This window comes from Oncorhynchus keta, chromosome 35, assembly GCF_023373465.1.
Source record: "Oncorhynchus keta strain PuntledgeMale-10-30-2019 chromosome 35, Oket_V2, whole genome shotgun sequence".
NCBI lineage: Eukaryota > Metazoa > Chordata > Actinopteri > Salmoniformes > Salmonidae > Oncorhynchus > Oncorhynchus keta.
The window spans coordinates 4,431,117-4,450,004 of NC_068455.1; the positions used below are offsets into that span (position 1 = coordinate 4,431,117).

General features: G+C 46.9%; 2 protein-coding genes across 17 annotated transcripts in view; one reads left to right on the plus strand and one right to left on the minus strand.

Moving 5' to 3' along the window:
• The window catches only part of LOC118373481 (protein numb homolog), a 109,655-nt gene that overhangs the window by 87,769 nt on the left and 2,998 nt on the right, over positions 1-18,888 (plus strand). For all 4 annotated transcript variants that reach the window (XM_052496084.1, XM_052496085.1, XM_052496083.1 and 1 more), the window contains one exon: positions 17,075-17,242. In XM_052496084.1, coding sequence (XP_052352044.1) covers positions 17,075-17,242 — 168 coding nt within the window. The remainder of the gene's footprint in view (positions 1-17,074; positions 17,243-18,888) is intronic.
• Positions 1,428-17,088, minus strand: LOC127915716 (uncharacterized). Of its 13 annotated transcripts, XM_052496087.1 has the most exons (6): positions 16,299-16,846; positions 15,964-16,017; positions 8,756-8,936; positions 7,491-7,571; positions 4,644-4,913; positions 3,605-3,709 (listed from the first exon to the last, which is right to left on the minus strand). In XM_052496087.1, the coding sequence occupies exons 1-6, from the start codon at positions 16,614-16,616 to the stop codon at positions 3,672-3,674; spliced, it is 942 nt and encodes a 313-aa protein (XP_052352047.1). In that variant the 5' UTR covers positions 16,617-16,846; the 3' UTR covers positions 3,605-3,671. The 13 variants fall into 13 exon arrangements, 1 of the variants encoding a protein (XP_052352047.1); XR_008091781.1 differs by lacking the exons at positions 3,605-3,709; positions 4,644-4,913 and adding an exon at positions 1,534-1,683; XR_008091774.1 differs by lacking the exons at positions 3,605-3,709; positions 8,756-8,936; positions 15,964-16,017; positions 16,299-16,846 and adding exons at positions 1,534-1,683; positions 1,868-1,940; positions 7,825-7,917 and having other exon boundaries at positions 4,860-4,913.

An 18,888-nucleotide genomic window follows, 5' to 3' on the forward strand; every position in this document is an offset into this window, starting at 1 on the left:
TGTCCATCTAATACCACCATGTCTACCTGTCCATCTAATACCACCACGTCTACCTGTCCATCTAATACCACCACGTCTACCTGTTCCATCTAATACCACCACGTCTACCTGTCCATCTAATACCACCACGTCTACCTGTCCATCTAATACCACCACGTCTACCTGTCCATCTAATACCACCACGTCTCCATCTAATACCACCACGTCTACCTGTCTATCTAATACCACCACGTCTACCTGTCTATCTAATACCACCACGTCTATCTAATACCACCACGTCTATCTAATACCACCACCTACCTGTCTATCTAATACCACCACGTCTATCTAACACCACCACGTCTACCTGTCTATCTAATACCACCACGTCTACCTGTCTATCTAATACCACCACGTCTACCTGTCCATCTAATACCACCATGTCTACCTGTCTATCTAATACCACCACGTCTATCTAATACCACCACGTCTACCTGTATATCTAATACCACCATGTCTACCTGTCCATCTAATACCACCACGTCTACCTATCTAATACCACCACGTCTACCTGTCCATCTAATACCACCACGTCTACCTGTCCATCTAATACCACCACGTCTACCTGTCTATCTAATACCACCATGTCTACCTGTCTATCTAATACCACCACGTCTATCTAATACCACCACGTCTACCTGTATATCTAATACCACCATGTCTACCTGTCCATCTAATACCACCATCTATCTAATACCACCACGTCTACCTGTCCATCTAATACCACCACGTCTACCTGTCCATCTAATACCACCACGTCTACCTGTCTATCTAATACCACCACGTCTACCTGTCCATCTAATACCACCATGTCTACCTGTCTATCTAATACCACCACGTCTATCTAATACCACCACGTCTACCTGTATATCTAATACCACCATGTCTACCTGTCCATCTAATACCACCACGTCTATCTAATACCACCACGTCTACCTGTCCATCTAATACCACCACGTCTACCTGTCCATCTAATACCACCACGTCTACCTGTCTATCTAATACCACCACGTCTACCTGTCCATCTAATACCACCACGTCTACCTGTTCGTCTAATACCACCACGTCTACCTGTCCGTCTAATATCACCACGTCTACCTGTCCATCTAATATCACCACGTCTACCTGTCCATCTAATACCACCACGTCTACCTGTCTATCTAATACCACCACGTCCATCTAATACCACCACGTCTACCTGTCTATCTAATACCACCACGTCTACCTGTCTATCTAATACCACCACGTCTATCTAATACCACCACGTCTATCTAATACCACCACGTCTACCTGTCTATCTAATACCACCACGTCTATCTAACACCACCACGTCTACCTGTCTATCTAATACCACCACGTCTATCTAATACCACCACGTCTACCTGTCTATCTAATACCACCACGTCTACCTGTCTATCTAATACCACCACGTCTACCTGTCCATCTAATACCACCACGTCTATCTAATACCACCACGTCTACCTGTCTATCTAATACCACCACGTCTACCTGCCCATCTAATACCACCACGTCTACCTGTCCGTCTCATACCACCACGTCTACCTGTCCGTCTAATATCACCACGTCTACCTGTCCGTCTAATACCACCACGTCTACCTGTCCGTCTAATACCACCACGTCTACCTGTCCGTCTAATACCACCACGTCCGTCTAATACCACCACGTCTACCTGTCCGTCTAATACCACCACGTCTACCTGTCCGTCTTATACCACCACGTCCATCTTATACCACCACGTCCATCTAATACCACCACGTCCATCTAATACCACCACGTCTACCTGTCCATCTAATACCACCACGTCTACCTGTCCATCTAATACCACCACGTCTACCTGTCCATCTAATACCACCACGTCTATCTAATACCACTACGTCTACCTGTCCGTCTAATACCACTACGTCTACCTGTCCGTCTAATACCACCACGTCTACCTGTCCATCTAATACCACCACGTCTACCTGTCCATCTAATACCACCACGTCCATCTAATACCACCACGTCCATCTAATACCACCACGTCCATCTAATACCACCACGTCCATCTAATACCACCACGTCCATCTAATACCACCACGTCTACCTGTCCATCTAATACCACCACGTCTACCTGTCCATCTAATACCACCACGTCTACCTGTCCATCTAATACCACCACGTCTACCTGTCCATCTAATACCACCACGTCTACCTGTCCATCTAATACCACCACGTCTACCTGTCCATCTAATACCACCACGTCTACCTGTCCATCTAATACCACCACGTCTACCTGTCCATCTAATGCCACCACGTCTACCTGTCCATCTAATACCACCACGTCTACCTGTCCATCTAATACCACCACGTCTACCTGTCCATCTAATACCACCACGTCTACCTGTCCATCTAATACCACCACGTCTACCTGTCCATCTAATACCACCACGTCTACCTGTCCATCTAATACCACCACGTCTACCTGTCCATCTAATACCACCACGTCTACCTGTCCATCTAATACCACCACGTCTACCTGTCCATCTAATACCACCACGTCTACCTGTCCATCTAATGCCACCACGTCTACCTGTCCATCTAATACCACCACGTCTATCTAATGCCACCACGTCCATCTAATACCACCACGTCTACCTGTCCATCTAATACCACCACGTCTACCTGTCCATCTAATACCACCACGTCTACCTGTCCATCTAATACCACCACGTCTATCTAATGCCACCACGTCCATCTAATACCACCACGTCTATCTAATGCCACCACGTCTACCTGTCCATCTAATACCACCACGTCTATCTAATACCACCACGTCTACCTGTCCATCTAATACCACCACGTCTACCTGTCCATCTAATACCACCACGTCTATCTAATGCCACCACGTCCATCTAATACCACCACGTCTACCTGTCCATCTAATACCACCACGTCTACCTGTCCATCTAATACCACCACGTCTACCTGTCCATCTAATACCACCACGTCTATCTAATGCCACCACGTCCATCTAATACCACCACGTCTACCTGTCCATCTAATACCACCACGTCTACCTGTCCATCTAATACCACCACGTCCATCTAATACCACCACGTCTACCTGTCTATCTAATACCACCACGTCTACCTGTCTATCTAATACCACCACGTCTACCTGTCCATCTAATACCACCACGTCTATCTAATGCCACCACGTCCATCTAATACCACCACGTCTACCTGTCCATCTAATACCACCACGTCTACCTGTCTATCTAATACCACCACGTCCATCTAATACCACCATGTCTATCTTATACCACCACGTCTATCTAATACCACCACGTCTACCTGTCTATCTAATACCACCACGTCTATCTTATACCACCACGTCCATCTAATACCACCACGTCTACCACGTCTACCTGTCAGTCTAATACCACCACATCTACCTGTCTATCTAATACCACCACATCTACCTGTCAGTCTAATACCACATCTACCTGTCCATCTAATACCACCACGTCTACCTGTCAGTCTAATACCACCACGTCTACCTGTCCATCTAATACCACCACGTCTACCTGTCCATCTAATACCACCACGTCCATCTAATACCACCACGTCTATCTAATACCACCACGTCCATCTAATACCACCACGTCTACCTGTCCATCTAATACCACCACGTCTACCTGTCCATCTAATACCACCACGTCTACCTGTCCATCTAATACCACCACGTCTATCTAATACCACCACGTCTACCTGTCCATCTAATACCACCACGTCTACCTGTCCATCTAATACCACCACGTCTATCTAATACCACCACGTCCATCTAATACCACCACGTCTACCTGTCCATCTAATACCACCATGTCTACTTGTCCATCTAATACCACCACGTCCATCTAATACCACCACGTCCATCTAATACCACCACGTCTACCTGTATCTAATACCACCACGTCCATCTAATACCACCACGTCCATCTAATACCACCACGTCTACCTGTCCATCTAATACCACCATGTCTACTTGTCCATCTAATACCACCACGTCCATCTAATACCACCACGTCCATCTAATACCACCACGTCCATCTAATACCACCACGTCCATCTAATACCACCACGTCTACCTGTCCATCTAATACCACCACGTCTACCTGTCCATCTAATACCACCACGTCTACCTGTCCATCTAATACCACCACGTCTATCTAATACCACCACGTCTACCTGTCCATCTAATACCACCACGTCCATCTAATACCACCACGTCTACCTGTCTATCTAATACCACCACGTCTACCTGTCTATCTAATACCACCACGTCTATCTAATACCACCACGTCTACCTGTCTATCTAATACCACCACGTCTACCTGTCCATCTAATACCACCACGTCTACCTGTCCATCTAATACCACCACGTCTACCTGTCCATCTAATACCACCACGTCTACCTGTCCATCTAATACCACCACGTCTACCTGTCCATCTAATACCACCACGTCTATCTAATACCACCACGTCTATCTAATACCACCACGTCTATCTAATACCACCACGTCTATCTAATACCACCACGTCTACCTGTCCATCTAATACCACCACATCTACCTGTCCATCTAATACCACCACGTCTACCTGTCCATCTAATACCACCACGTCTACCTGTCCATCTAATACCACCACGTCTACCTGTCCATCTAATACCACCACGTCTACCTGTCCATCTAATACCACCACGTCTACCTGTCCATCTAATACCACCACGTCTACCTGTCCATCTAATACCACCACGTCTACCTGTCCGTCTAATACCACTACGTCTACCTGTCCATCTAATACCACCACGTCTACCTGTCTATCTAATACCACCACGTCTACCTGTCCATCTAATACCACCACGTCTACCTAATACCACCACGTCCATCTAATACCACCACGTCTACCTGTCCATCTAATACCACCACATCTACCTGTCCATCTAATACCACCACGTCTACCTGTCCATCTAATACCACCACGTCTACCTGTCCATCTAATACCACCACGTCTACCTGTCCGTCTAATACCACCACGTCTATCTAATGCCACCACGTCCATCTAATACCACCACGTCTACCTGTCCATCTAATACCACCACGTCCATCTAATACCACCACGTCTACCTGTCTATCTAATACCACCACGTATTGGTCTTCTGTAGCTCAGTTGGTAGAGCATGGCGCTTGTAACGCCAGGGTAGTGGGTAGTGGGTTCGATTCCCGGGACCACCCATACGTAGAATGTATGCACACATGACTGTAAGTCGCTTTGGATAAAAGCGTCTGCTAAATGGCATATATTATTATTATATTATTATATTACCACGTCTACCTGTCTATCTAATACCACCACGTCTACCTGTCTATCTAATACCACCACGTCTACCTGTCCATCTAATACCACCACGTCTACCTGTCTATCTAATACCACCACGTCCATCTAATACCACCATGTTTATCTTATACCACCACGTCTATCTAATACCACCACGTCTACCTGTCTATCTTATACCACCACGTCTATCTTATACCACCACGTCCATCTAATACCACCACGTCTACCACGTCTACCTGTCAGTCTAATACCACCACATCTACCTGTCCATCTAATACCACCACGTCTACCTGTCAGTCTAATACCACCACGTCTACCTGTCCATCTAATACCACCACGTCTACCTGTCCATCTAATACCACCACGTCCATCTAATACCACCACGTCCATCTAATACCACCACGTCTATCTAATACCACCACGTCCATCTAATACCACCACGTCTACCTGTCCATCTAATACCACCACGTCTACCTGTCCATCTAATACCACCACGTCTATCTAATACCACCACGTCTACCTGTCCATCTAATACCACCACGTCTATCTAATACCACCACGTCCATCTAATACCACCACGTCTACCTGTCCATCTAATACCACCATGTCTACTTGTCCATCTAATACCACCACGTCCATCTAATACCACCACGTCCATCTAATACCACCACGCCCATCTAATACCACCACGTCTACCTGTATCTAATACCACCACGTCCATCTAATACCACCACGTCCATCTAATACCACCACGTCTACCTGTCCATCTCATACCACCACGTCTACCTGTCTATCTAATACCACCACGTCCATCTAATACCACCACGTCCATCTAATACCACCACGTCTACCTGTCCATCTAATACCACCACGTCCATCTAATACCACCACGTCTACCTGTCCATCTAATACCACCACGTCTATCTAATACCACTACGTCTACCTGTCCGTCTAATACCACTACGTCTACCTGTCCATCTAATACCACCACGTCTACCTGTCCATCTAATACCACCACGTCTACCTGTCCATCTAATACCACCACGTCTACCTGTCCATCTAATACCACCACGTCTACCTGTCCATCTAATACCACCACGTCTACCTGTCCATCTAATACCACCACGTCTACCTGTCCATCTAATACCACCACGTCTATCTAATACCACCACGTCTACCTGTCCGTCTAATACCACCACGTCTACCTGTCCGTCTAATACCACCACGTCTATCTAATACCACCACGTCCATCTAATACCACCACGTCTACCTGTCCATCTAATACCACCATGTCTACTTGTCCATCTAATACCACCACGTCCATCTAATACCACCACGTCCATCTAATACCACCACGTCCATCTAATACCACCACGTCCATCTAATACCACCACGTCTACCTGTATCTAATACCACCACGTCCATCTAATACCACCACGTCCATCTAATACCACCACGTCTACCTGTCCATCTCATACCACCACGTCTACCTGTCTATCTAATACCACCACGTCCATCTAATACCACCACGTCCATCTAATACCACCACGTCCATCTAATACCACCACGTCTACCTGTCCATCTAATACCACCACGTCCATCTAATACCACCACGTCTACCTGTCCATCTAATACCACCACGTCTATCTAATACCACCACGTCTACCTGTCTATCTAATACCACCACGTCTACCTGTCCATCTAATACCACCACGTCTACCTGTCCATCTAATACCACCACGTCTACCTGTCCATCTAATACCACCACGTCTACCTGTCCATCTAATACCACCACGTCTACCTGTCCATCTAATACCACCACGTCTACCTGTCTATCTAATACCACCACGTCTACCTGTCCATCTAATACCACCACGTCTACCTGTCCATCTAATACCACCACGTCTACCTGTCCATCTAATACCACCACGTCTACCTGTCCATCTAATACCACCACGTCTATCTGTCCATCTAATACCACCACGTCTATCTGTCCATCTAATACCACCACGTCTATCTAATGCCACCACGTCCATCTAATACCACCACGTCTACCTGTCCGTCTAATACCACCACGTCTACCTGTCCGTCTAATACCACCACGTCTACCTGTCCGTCTAATACCACCACGTCTACCTGTCCGTTTAATACCACCACGTCTACCTGTCCGTTTAATACCACCACGTTTACCTGTCCGTCTAATACCACCACGTTTACCTGTCCATCTAATACCACCACGTCTACCTGTCCATCTAATACCACCACGTCTACCTGTCCATCTAATACCACCACGTCTACCTGTCCATCTAATACCACCACGTCTATCTGTCCATCTAATACCACCACGTTTATCTAATGCTACCACGTCCATCTAATACCACACGTCTACCTGTCCGTCTAATACCACCACGTCTACCTGTCCGTCTAATACCACCACGTCTACCTGTCCGTCTAATACCACCACGTCTACCTGTCCGTCTAATACCACCACGTTCTACCTGTCCATCTAATACCACCACGTCCATCTAATACCACCACGTCTACCTGTCCATCTAATACCACCACGTCTACCTGTCCATCTAATACCACCACGTCTACCTGTCCATCTAATACCACCACGTCTACCTGTCCATCTAATACCACCACGTTTACCTGTCCATCTAATACCACCACGTCTACCTGTCCATCTAATACCACCACGTCTACCTGTCCATCTAATACCACCACGTCTACCTGTCCATCTAATACCACCACGTCTACCTGTCCATCTAATACCACCACGTCTACCTGTCCATCTAATACCACCACGTCTACCTGTCCATCTAATACCACCACGTCTACCTGTCCATCTAATACCACCACGTCTATCTAATGCCACCACGTCCATCTAATACCACCACGTCTACCTGTCCATCTAATACCACCACGTCTACCTGTCCATCTAATACCACCACGTCCATCTAATGCCACCACGTCCATCTAATACCACCACGTCTATCTAATACCACCACGTCTACCTGTCCATCTAATACCACCACGTCTATCTAATACCACCACGTCTACCTGTCCATCTAATACCACCACGTCCATCTAATACCACCACGTCTACCTGTCTATCTAATACCACCACGTCTACCTGTCCATCTAATACCACCACGTCTATCTAATGCCACCACGTCCATCTAATACCACCACGTCTACCTGTCCATCTAATACCACCACGTCTACCTGTCCATCTAATACCACCACGTCTACCTGTCCATCTAATACCACCACGTCCATCTAATACCACCACGTCCATCTAATACCACCACGTCTACCTGTCCGTCTAATACCACCACGTCTACCTGTCCATCTAATACCACCACGTCTACCTGTCCATCTAATACCACCACGTCTACCTGTCCATCTAATACCACCACGTCCATCTAATACCACCACGTCTACCTGTCTATCTAATACCACCACGTCTACCTGTCTATCTAATACCACCACGTCTACCTGTCCATCTAATACCACCACGTCTATCTAATGCCACCACGTCCATCTAATACCACCACGTCTACCTGTCCATCTAATACCACCACGTCTACCTGTCCATCTAATACCACCACGTCTACCTGTCCATCTAATACCACCACGTCTACCTGTCCATCTAATACCACCACGTCTACCTGTCTATCTAATACCACCACGTCTACCTGTCCATCTAATACCACCACGTCCATCTAATACCACCACGTCTACCTGTCTATCTAATACCACCACGTCTACCTGTCTATCTAATACCACCACGTCTACCTGTCCATCTAATACCACCACGTCTATCTAATGCCACCACGTCCATCTAATACCACCACGTCTACCTGTCCATCTAATACCACCACGTCCATCTAATACCACCATGTCTATCTTATACCACCACGTCTATCTAATACCACCACGTCTACCTGTCTATCTAATACCACCACGTCTATCTTATACCACCACGTCCATCTAATACCACCACGTCTACCACGTCTACCTGTCAGTCTAATACCACCACATCTACCTGTCAGTCTAATACCACCACATCTACCTGTCCATCTAATACCACCACATCTACCTGTCCATCTAATACCACCACGTCTACCTGTCAGTCTAATACCACCACGTCTACCTGTCCATCTAATACCACCACGTCTACCTGTCCATCTAATACCACCACGTCCATCTAATACCACCACGTCCATCTAATACCACCACGTCCATCTAATACCACCACGTCTACCTGTCCATCTAATACCACCACGTCTACCTGTCCATCTAATACCACCACGTCTATCTAATACCACCACGTCTACCTGTCCATCTAATACCACCACGTCTATCTAATACCACCACGTCCATCTAATACCACCACGTCTACCTGTCCATCTAATACCACCATGTCTACTTGTCCATCTAATACCACCACGTCCATCTAATACCACCACGTCCATCTAATACCACCACGTCTACCTGTATCTAATACCACCACGTCCATCTAATACCACCACGTCCATCTAATACCACCACGTCTACCTGTCCATCTAATACCACCACGTCTATCTAATACCACCACGTCTACCTGTCCATCTAATACCACCATGTCTACTTGTCCATCTAATACCACCACGTCCATCTAATACCACCACGTCCATCTAATACCACCACGTCCATCTAATACCACCACGTCCATCTAATACCACCACGTCCATCTAATACCACCACGTCTACCTGTATCTAATACCACCACGTCCATCTAATACCACCACGTCCATCTAATACCACCACGTCTACCTGTCCATCTAATACCACCACGTCTATCTAATACCACCACGTCTACCTGTCCATCTAATACCACCACGTCTATCTAATACCACCACGTCTACCTGTCTATCTAATACCACCACGTCTACCTGTCCATCTAATACCACCACGTCTACCTGTCCATCTAATACCACCACGTCTACCTGTCCATCTAATACCACCACGTCTACCTGTCCATCTAATACCACCACGTCTACCTGTCTATCTAATACCACCACGTCTACCTGTCCATCTAATACCACCACGTCTACCTGTCTATCTAATACCACCACGTCTATCTAATACCACCACGTCTATCTAATACCACCACGTCTATCTAATACCACCACGTCTATCTAATACCACCACGTCTACCTGTCCATCTAATACCACCACGTCTACCTGTCCATCTAATACCACCACGTCTACCTGTCCATCTAATACCACCACGTCTACCTGTCCATCTAATACCACCACGTCTACCTGTCCATCTAATACCACCACGTCTACCTGTCCATCTAATACCACCACGTCTACCTGTCCATCTAATACCACCACGTCTATCTAATGCCACCACGTCCATCTAATACCACCACGTCTACCTGTCCATCTAATACCACCACGTCTACCTGTCCATCTAATACCACCACGTCCATCTAATACCACCACGTCTACCTGTCTATCTAATACCACCACGTCTACCTGTCCATCTAATACCACCACGTCTACCTGTCTATCTAATACCACCACGTCTATCTTATACCACCACGTCCATCTAATACCACCATGTCTACCACGTCTACCTGTCAGTCTAATACCACCACATCTACCTGTCCATCTAATACCACCACGTCTACCTGTCAGTCTAATACCACCACGTCTACCTGTCCATCTAATACCACCACGTCTACCTGTCCATCTAATACCACCACGTCCATCTAATACCACCACGTCCATCTAATACCACCACGTCTATCTAATACCACCACGTCCATCTAATACCACCACGTCTACCTGTCCATCTAATACCACCACGTCTACCTGTCCATCTAATACCACCACGTCTATCTAATACCACCACGTCTACCTGTCCATCTAATACCACCACGTCTATCTAATACCACCACGTCCATCTAATACCACCACGTCTACCTGTCCATCTAATACCACCATGTCTACTTGTCCATCTAATACCACCACGTCCATCTAATACCACCACGTCCATCTAATACCACCACGTCTACCTGTATCTAATACCACCACGTTCATCTAATACCACCACGTCCATCTAATACCACCACGTCTACCTGTCCATCTAATACCACCACGTCTACCTGTCCATCTCATACCACCACGTCTACCTGTCTATCTAATACCACCACGTCCATCTAATACCACCACGTCCATCTAATACCACCACGTCCATCTAATACCACCACGTCTACCTGTCCATCTAATACCACCACGTCTATCTAATACCACCACGTCTACCTGTCTATCTAATACCACCACGTCTACCTGTCCATCTAATACCACCACGTCTACCTGTCCATCTAATACCACCACGTCTACCTGTCCATCTAATACCACCACGTCTACCTGTCTATCTAATACCACCACGTCTACCTGTCCATCTAATACCACCACGTCTACCTGTCCATCTAATACCACCACGTCTACCTGTCCATCTAATACCACCACGTCTACCTGTCCATCTAATACCACCACGTCTACCTGTCTATCTAATACCACCACGTCTACCTGTCTATCTAATACCACCACGTCTACCTGTCTATCTAATACCACCACGTCTACCTGTCCATCTAATACCACCACGTCTACCTGTCCATCTAATACCACCACGTCTACCTGTCCATCTAATACCACCACGTCTACCTGTCCATCTAATACCACCACGTCTACCTGTCCATCTAATACCACCACGTCTACCTGTCCATCTAATACCACCACGTCTACCTGTCTATCTAATACCACCACGTCTATCTAATACCACCACGTCTACCTGTCCATCTAATACCACCACGTCCATCTAATACCACCACGTCTACCTGTCTATCTAATACCACCACGTCTACCTGTCTATCTAATACCACCACGTCTACCTGTCTATCTAATACCACCACGTCTATCTAATACCACCACGTCTATCTAATACCACCACGTCTACCTGTCCATCTAATACCACCACGTCTATCTAATACCACCACGTCTACCTGTCCATCTAATACCACCACGTCTATCTAATACCACCACGTCCATCTAATACCACCACGTCTACCTGTCCATCTAATACCACCATGTCTACTTGTCCATCTAATACCACCACGTCCATCTAATACCACCACGTCCATCTAATACCACCACGTCTACCTGTATCTAATACCACCACGTCCATCTAATACCACCACGTCCATCTAATACCACCACGTCTACCTGTCCATCTAATACCACCACGTCTATCTAATACCACCACGTCTACCTGTCCATCTAATACCACCATGTCTACTTGTCCATCTAATACCACCACGTCCATCTAATACCACCACGTCCATCTAATACCACCACGTCCATCTAATACCACCACGTCCATCTAATACCACCACGTCCATCTAATACCACCACGTCCATCTAATACCACCACGTCTACCTGTATCTAATACCACCACGTCCATCTAATACCACCACGTCCATCTAATACCACCACGTCTACCTGTCCATCTAATACCACCACGTCTATCTAATACCACCACGTCTACCTGTCCATCTAATACCACCACGTCTACCTGTCTATCTAATACCACCACGTCTACCTGTCCATCTAATACCACCACGTCTACCTGTCCATCTAATACCACCACGTCTACCTGTCCATCTAATACCACCACGTCTACCTGTCCATCTAATACCACCACGTCTACCTGTCTATCTAATACCACCACGTCTACCTGTCCATCTAATACCACCACGTCCACCTGTCTATCTAATACCACCATGTCCATCTAATACCACCACGTCTACCTGTCCATCTAATACCACCACGTCCATCTAATACCACCACGTCTACCTGTCCATCTAATACCACCACGTCTACCTGTCTATCTAATACCACCACGTCTACCTGTCTATCTAATACCACCACGTCTACCTGTCTATCTAATACCACCACGTCTATCTAATACCACCACGTCTATCTAATACCACCACGTCTATCTAATACCACCACGTCTATCTAATACCACCACGTCTACCTGTCCATCTAATACCACCACGTCTATCTAATACCACCACGTCTACCTGTCCATCTAATACCACCACGTCTATCTAATACCACCACGTCCATCTAATACCACCACGTCTACCTGTCCATCTAATACCACCATGTCTACTTGTCCATCTAATACCACCACGTCCATCTAATACCACCACGTCCATCTAATACCACCACGTCTACCTGTATCTAATACCACCACGTCCATCTAATACCACCACGTCCATCTAATACCACCACGTCTACCTGTCCATCTAATACCACCACGTCTATCTAATACCACCACGTCTACCTGTCCATCTAATACCACCATGTCTACTTGTCCATCTAATACCACCACGTCCATCTAATACCACCACGTCCATCTAATACCACCACGTCCATCTAATACCACCACGTCCATCTAATACCACCACGTCTACCTGTATCTAATACCACCACGTCCATCTAATACCACCACGTCCATCTAATACCACCACGTCTACCTGTCCATCTAATACCACCACGTCTATCTAATACCACCACGTCTACCTGTCCATCTAATACCACCACGTCTACCTGTCTATCTAATACCACCACGTCTACCTGTCCATCTAATACCACCACGTCTACCTGTCCATCTAATACCACCACGTCTACCTGTCTATCTAATACCACCACGTCTACCTGTCTATCTAATACCACCACGTCTACCTGTCCATCTAATACCACCACGTCTACCTGTCTATCTAATACCACCACGTCTATCTAATACCACCACGTCTACCTGTCCATCTAATACCACCACGTCTACCTGTCTATCTAATACCACCACGTCTATCTAATACCACCACGTCTACCTGTCTATCTAATACCACCACGTCTACCTGTCCATCTAATACCACCACGTCTACCTGTCCATCTAATACCACCACGTCTACCTGTCCATCTAATACCACCACGTCTACCTGTCCATCTAATACCACCACGTCTACCTGTCCATCTAATACCACCACGTCTACCTGTCCATCTAATACCACCACGTCTACCTGTCCATCTAATACCACCACGTCTACCTGTCCATCTAATACCACCACGTCTACCTGTCCATCTAATACCACCACGTCTACCTGTCCATCTAATACCACCACGTCTACCTGTCTATCTAATACCACCACGTCTATCTAATACCACCACGTCTATCTAATACCACCACGTCTACCTGTCCATCTAATACCACCACGTCTACCTGTCCATCTAATACCACCACGTCTACCTGTCCATCTAATACCACCACGTCTACCTGTCCATCTAATACCACCACGTCTACCTGTCCATCTAATACCACCACGTCTACCTGTCCATCTAATACCACCACGTCTACCTGTCCATCTAATACCACCACGTCTATCTAATACCACCACGTCCATCTAATACCACCACGTCTACCTGTCCATCTAATACCACCACGTCTACCTGTCCATCTAATACCACCACGTCCATCTAATACCACCACGTCTACCTGTCCATCTAATACCACCACGTCTATCTAATACCACCACGTCTACCTGTCTATCTAATACCACCACGTCTACCTGTCCATCTAATACCACCACGTCTACCTGTCCATCTAATACCACCACGTCTACCTGTCCATCTAATACCACCACGTCTACCTGTCCATCTAATACCACCACGTCTACCTGTCCATCTAATACCACCACGTCTACCTGTCCATCTAATACCACCACGTCTACCTGTCCATCTAATACCACCACGTCTACCTGTCCATCTAATACCACCACGTCTACCTGTCCATCTAATACCACCACGTCTACCTGTCCATCTAATACCACCACGTCTACCTGTCCATCTAATACCACCACGTCTACCTGTCTATCTAATACCACCACGTCTACCTGTCCATCTAATACCACCACGTCTACCTGTCTATCTAATACCACCACGTCTATCTAATACCACCACGTCTATCTAATACCACCACGTCTACCTGTCTATCTAATACCACCACGTCTACCTGTCTATCTAATACCACCACGTCTATCTAATACCACCACGTCTACCTGTCCATCTAATACCACCACGTCCATCTAATACCACCACGTCTACCTGTCTATCTAATACCACCACGTCTATCTAATACCACCACGTCTATCTAATACCACCACGTCTACCTGTCTATCTAATACCACCACGTCTACCTGTCTATCTAATACCACCACGTCTACCTGTCTATCTAATACCACCACGTCTACCTGTCTATCTAATACCACCACGTCTACCTGTCCATCTAATACCACCACGTCTACCTGTCTATCTAATACCACCACGTCTATCTAATACCACCACGTCTACCTGTCCATCTAATACCACCACGTCTACCTGTCCATCTAATACCACCACGTCTACCTGTCCATCTAATACCACCACGTCTACCTGTCTATCTAATACCACCATGTCTACCTGTCTATCTAACACCACCACGTCTACCTGTCCATCTAATACCACCATGTCCATCTAATACCACCACGTCTACCTGTCTATCTAACACCACCACGTCTACCTGTCCATCTAATACCACCACGTCTACCTGTCTATCTAATACCACCACGTCTATCTAATACCACCACGTCTACCTGTCTATCTAATACCACCACGTCTACCTGTCCATCTAATACCACCACGTCTACCTGTCCATCTAATACCACCACGTCTACCTGTCCATCTAATACCACCATGTCTACCTGTCCATCTAATACCACCACGTCTACCTGTCCATCTAATACCACCACGTCTACCTGTCCATCTAATACCACCATGTCTACCTGTCCATCTAATACCACCATGTCTACCTGTCCATCTAATACCACCATGTCTACCTGTCCATCTAATACCACCATGTCTACCTGTCCATCTAATACCACCATGTCTACCTGTCCATCTAATACCACCATGTCTACCTGTCCATCTAATACCACCATGTCTACCTGTCCATCTAATACCACCATGTCTACCTGTCCATCTAATACCACCATGTCTACCTGTCCATCTAATACCACCATGTCTACCTGTCCATCTAATACCACCACGTCTACCTGTCTATCTAATACCACCACGTCTATCTAATACCACCATGTCTACCTGTCCATCTAATACCACCACGTCTACCTGTCTATCTAATACCACCACGTCTACCTGTCTATCTAATACCACCACGTCTATCTAATACCACCACGTCTACCTGTCTATCTAATACCACCACGTCTATCTCACACCACCACGTCTACCTGTCCATCTAATACCACCACGTCTATCTAATACCACCACTTCTACCTGTCCATCTAATACCACCACGTCTACCTGTCCATCTAATACCACCACGTCTACCTGTCCATCTAATACCACCACGTCTATGTAATACCACCACGTCTATCTAATACCACCACGTCTACCTGTCCATCTCATACTACTGTTATTTCCTCTCTCTCTGCTGTCCTGTTTGCTATTCACTCTGCCGTAGGGAACGGCACCGGTCCTGCCTTCCCTCCAGCTGTTGTTGTTGCTGCTAACTCTCCAGCACTGCCCCCTCCACTACCTGCTCGAGACACTAACCCCTGGGCCAAGACCCCGAGCCCCCACTGCCAAGCAGGGCAACATACCCCAGCTGCCTCTTCCTCCGCACACCCAGGTAAGGACTGGAGCATAGAAGCCTCCAGACCCTTGGTGTTTGGCTACTACTGTGGTTGTTCTGTTTATATGGGCCGAGACACCAGACCAGAACACAGACGGACTGGTTCTGTTTCTATGGGTTGAGAGACCAGACCAGAACACAGACGGACTGGTTCTGTTTCTATGGGTTGAGAGACCAGACCAGAACACAGACGGACTGGTTCTGTTTCTATGGGCTGAGACACCAGAACACAGACGGACTGGTTCTGTTTCTATGGGTTGAGACACCAGAACACAGACAGACTGGTTCTGTTGCTATGGGCCGAGACACCAGAACACAGACGGACTGGTTCTGTTTCTATGGGTTGAGACACCAGAACACAGACGGACTGGTTCTGTTTCTATGGGCCGAGACACCAGAACACAGACAGACTGGTTCTGTTTCTATGGGCCGAGACACCAGAACACAGACGGACTGGTTCTGTTTCTATGGGCTGAGACACCAGAACACAGACGGACTGGTTCTGTTTCTATGGGTTGAGAGACCAGACCAGAACACAGACGGACTGGTTCTGTTTCTATGGGTTGAGAGACCAGACCAGAACACAGACGGACTGGTTCTGTTTCTATGGACTGAGACACCAGACCAGAACACAGACGGACTGGTTCTGTTTCTATGGACTGAGAGACCAGACCAGAACACAGACGGACTGGTTCTGTTTCTATGGGTTGAGACACCAGACCAGAAAACAGACGGACTGGTTCTGTTTCTATGGACTGAGACACCAGACCAGAACACAGACGGACTGGTTCTGTTTCTATGGGTTGAGAGACCAGACCAGAACACAGACTGACTAGTTCTGTTTCTATGGGTTGAGAGACCAGACCAGAACACAGACGGACTGGTTCTGTTTCTATGGGTTGAGAGACCAGACCAGAACACAGACGGACTGGTTCTGTTTCTATGGACTGAGACACCAGACCAGAACACAGACGGACTGGTTCTGTTTCTATGGGTTGAGAGACCAGACCAGAACACAGACTGACTAGTTCTGTTTCTATGGACTGAGACACCAGACCAGAACACAGACGGACTGGTTCTGTTTCTATGGGTTGAGAGACCAGACCAGAACACAGACGGACTGGTTCTGTTTCTATGGGTTGAGAGACCAGACCAGAACACAGACGGACTGGTTCTGTTTCTATGGGTTGAGAGACCAGACCAGAACACAGACGGACTGGTTCTGTTTCTATGGGTTGAGAGACCAGACCAGAAAACAGACGGACTGGTTCTGTTTCTATGGACTGAGACACCAGACCAGAACACAGACGGACTGGTTCTGTTTCTATGGACTGAGACACCAGACCAGAACACAGACGGACTGGTTCTGTTTCTATGGACTGAGACACCAGACCAGAACACAGACGGACTGGTTCTGTTTCTATGGACTGAGACACCAGACCAGAACACAGACGGACTGGTTCTGTTTCTATGGACTGAGACACCAGACCAGAACACAGACGGACTGGTTCTGTTTCTATGGGCTGAGACACCAGACCAGAACACAGACGGACTGGTTCTGTTTCTATGGGCTGAGACACCAGACCAGAACACAGACAGACTGGTTCTGTTTCTATGGACTGAGACACCAGACCAGAACAGAC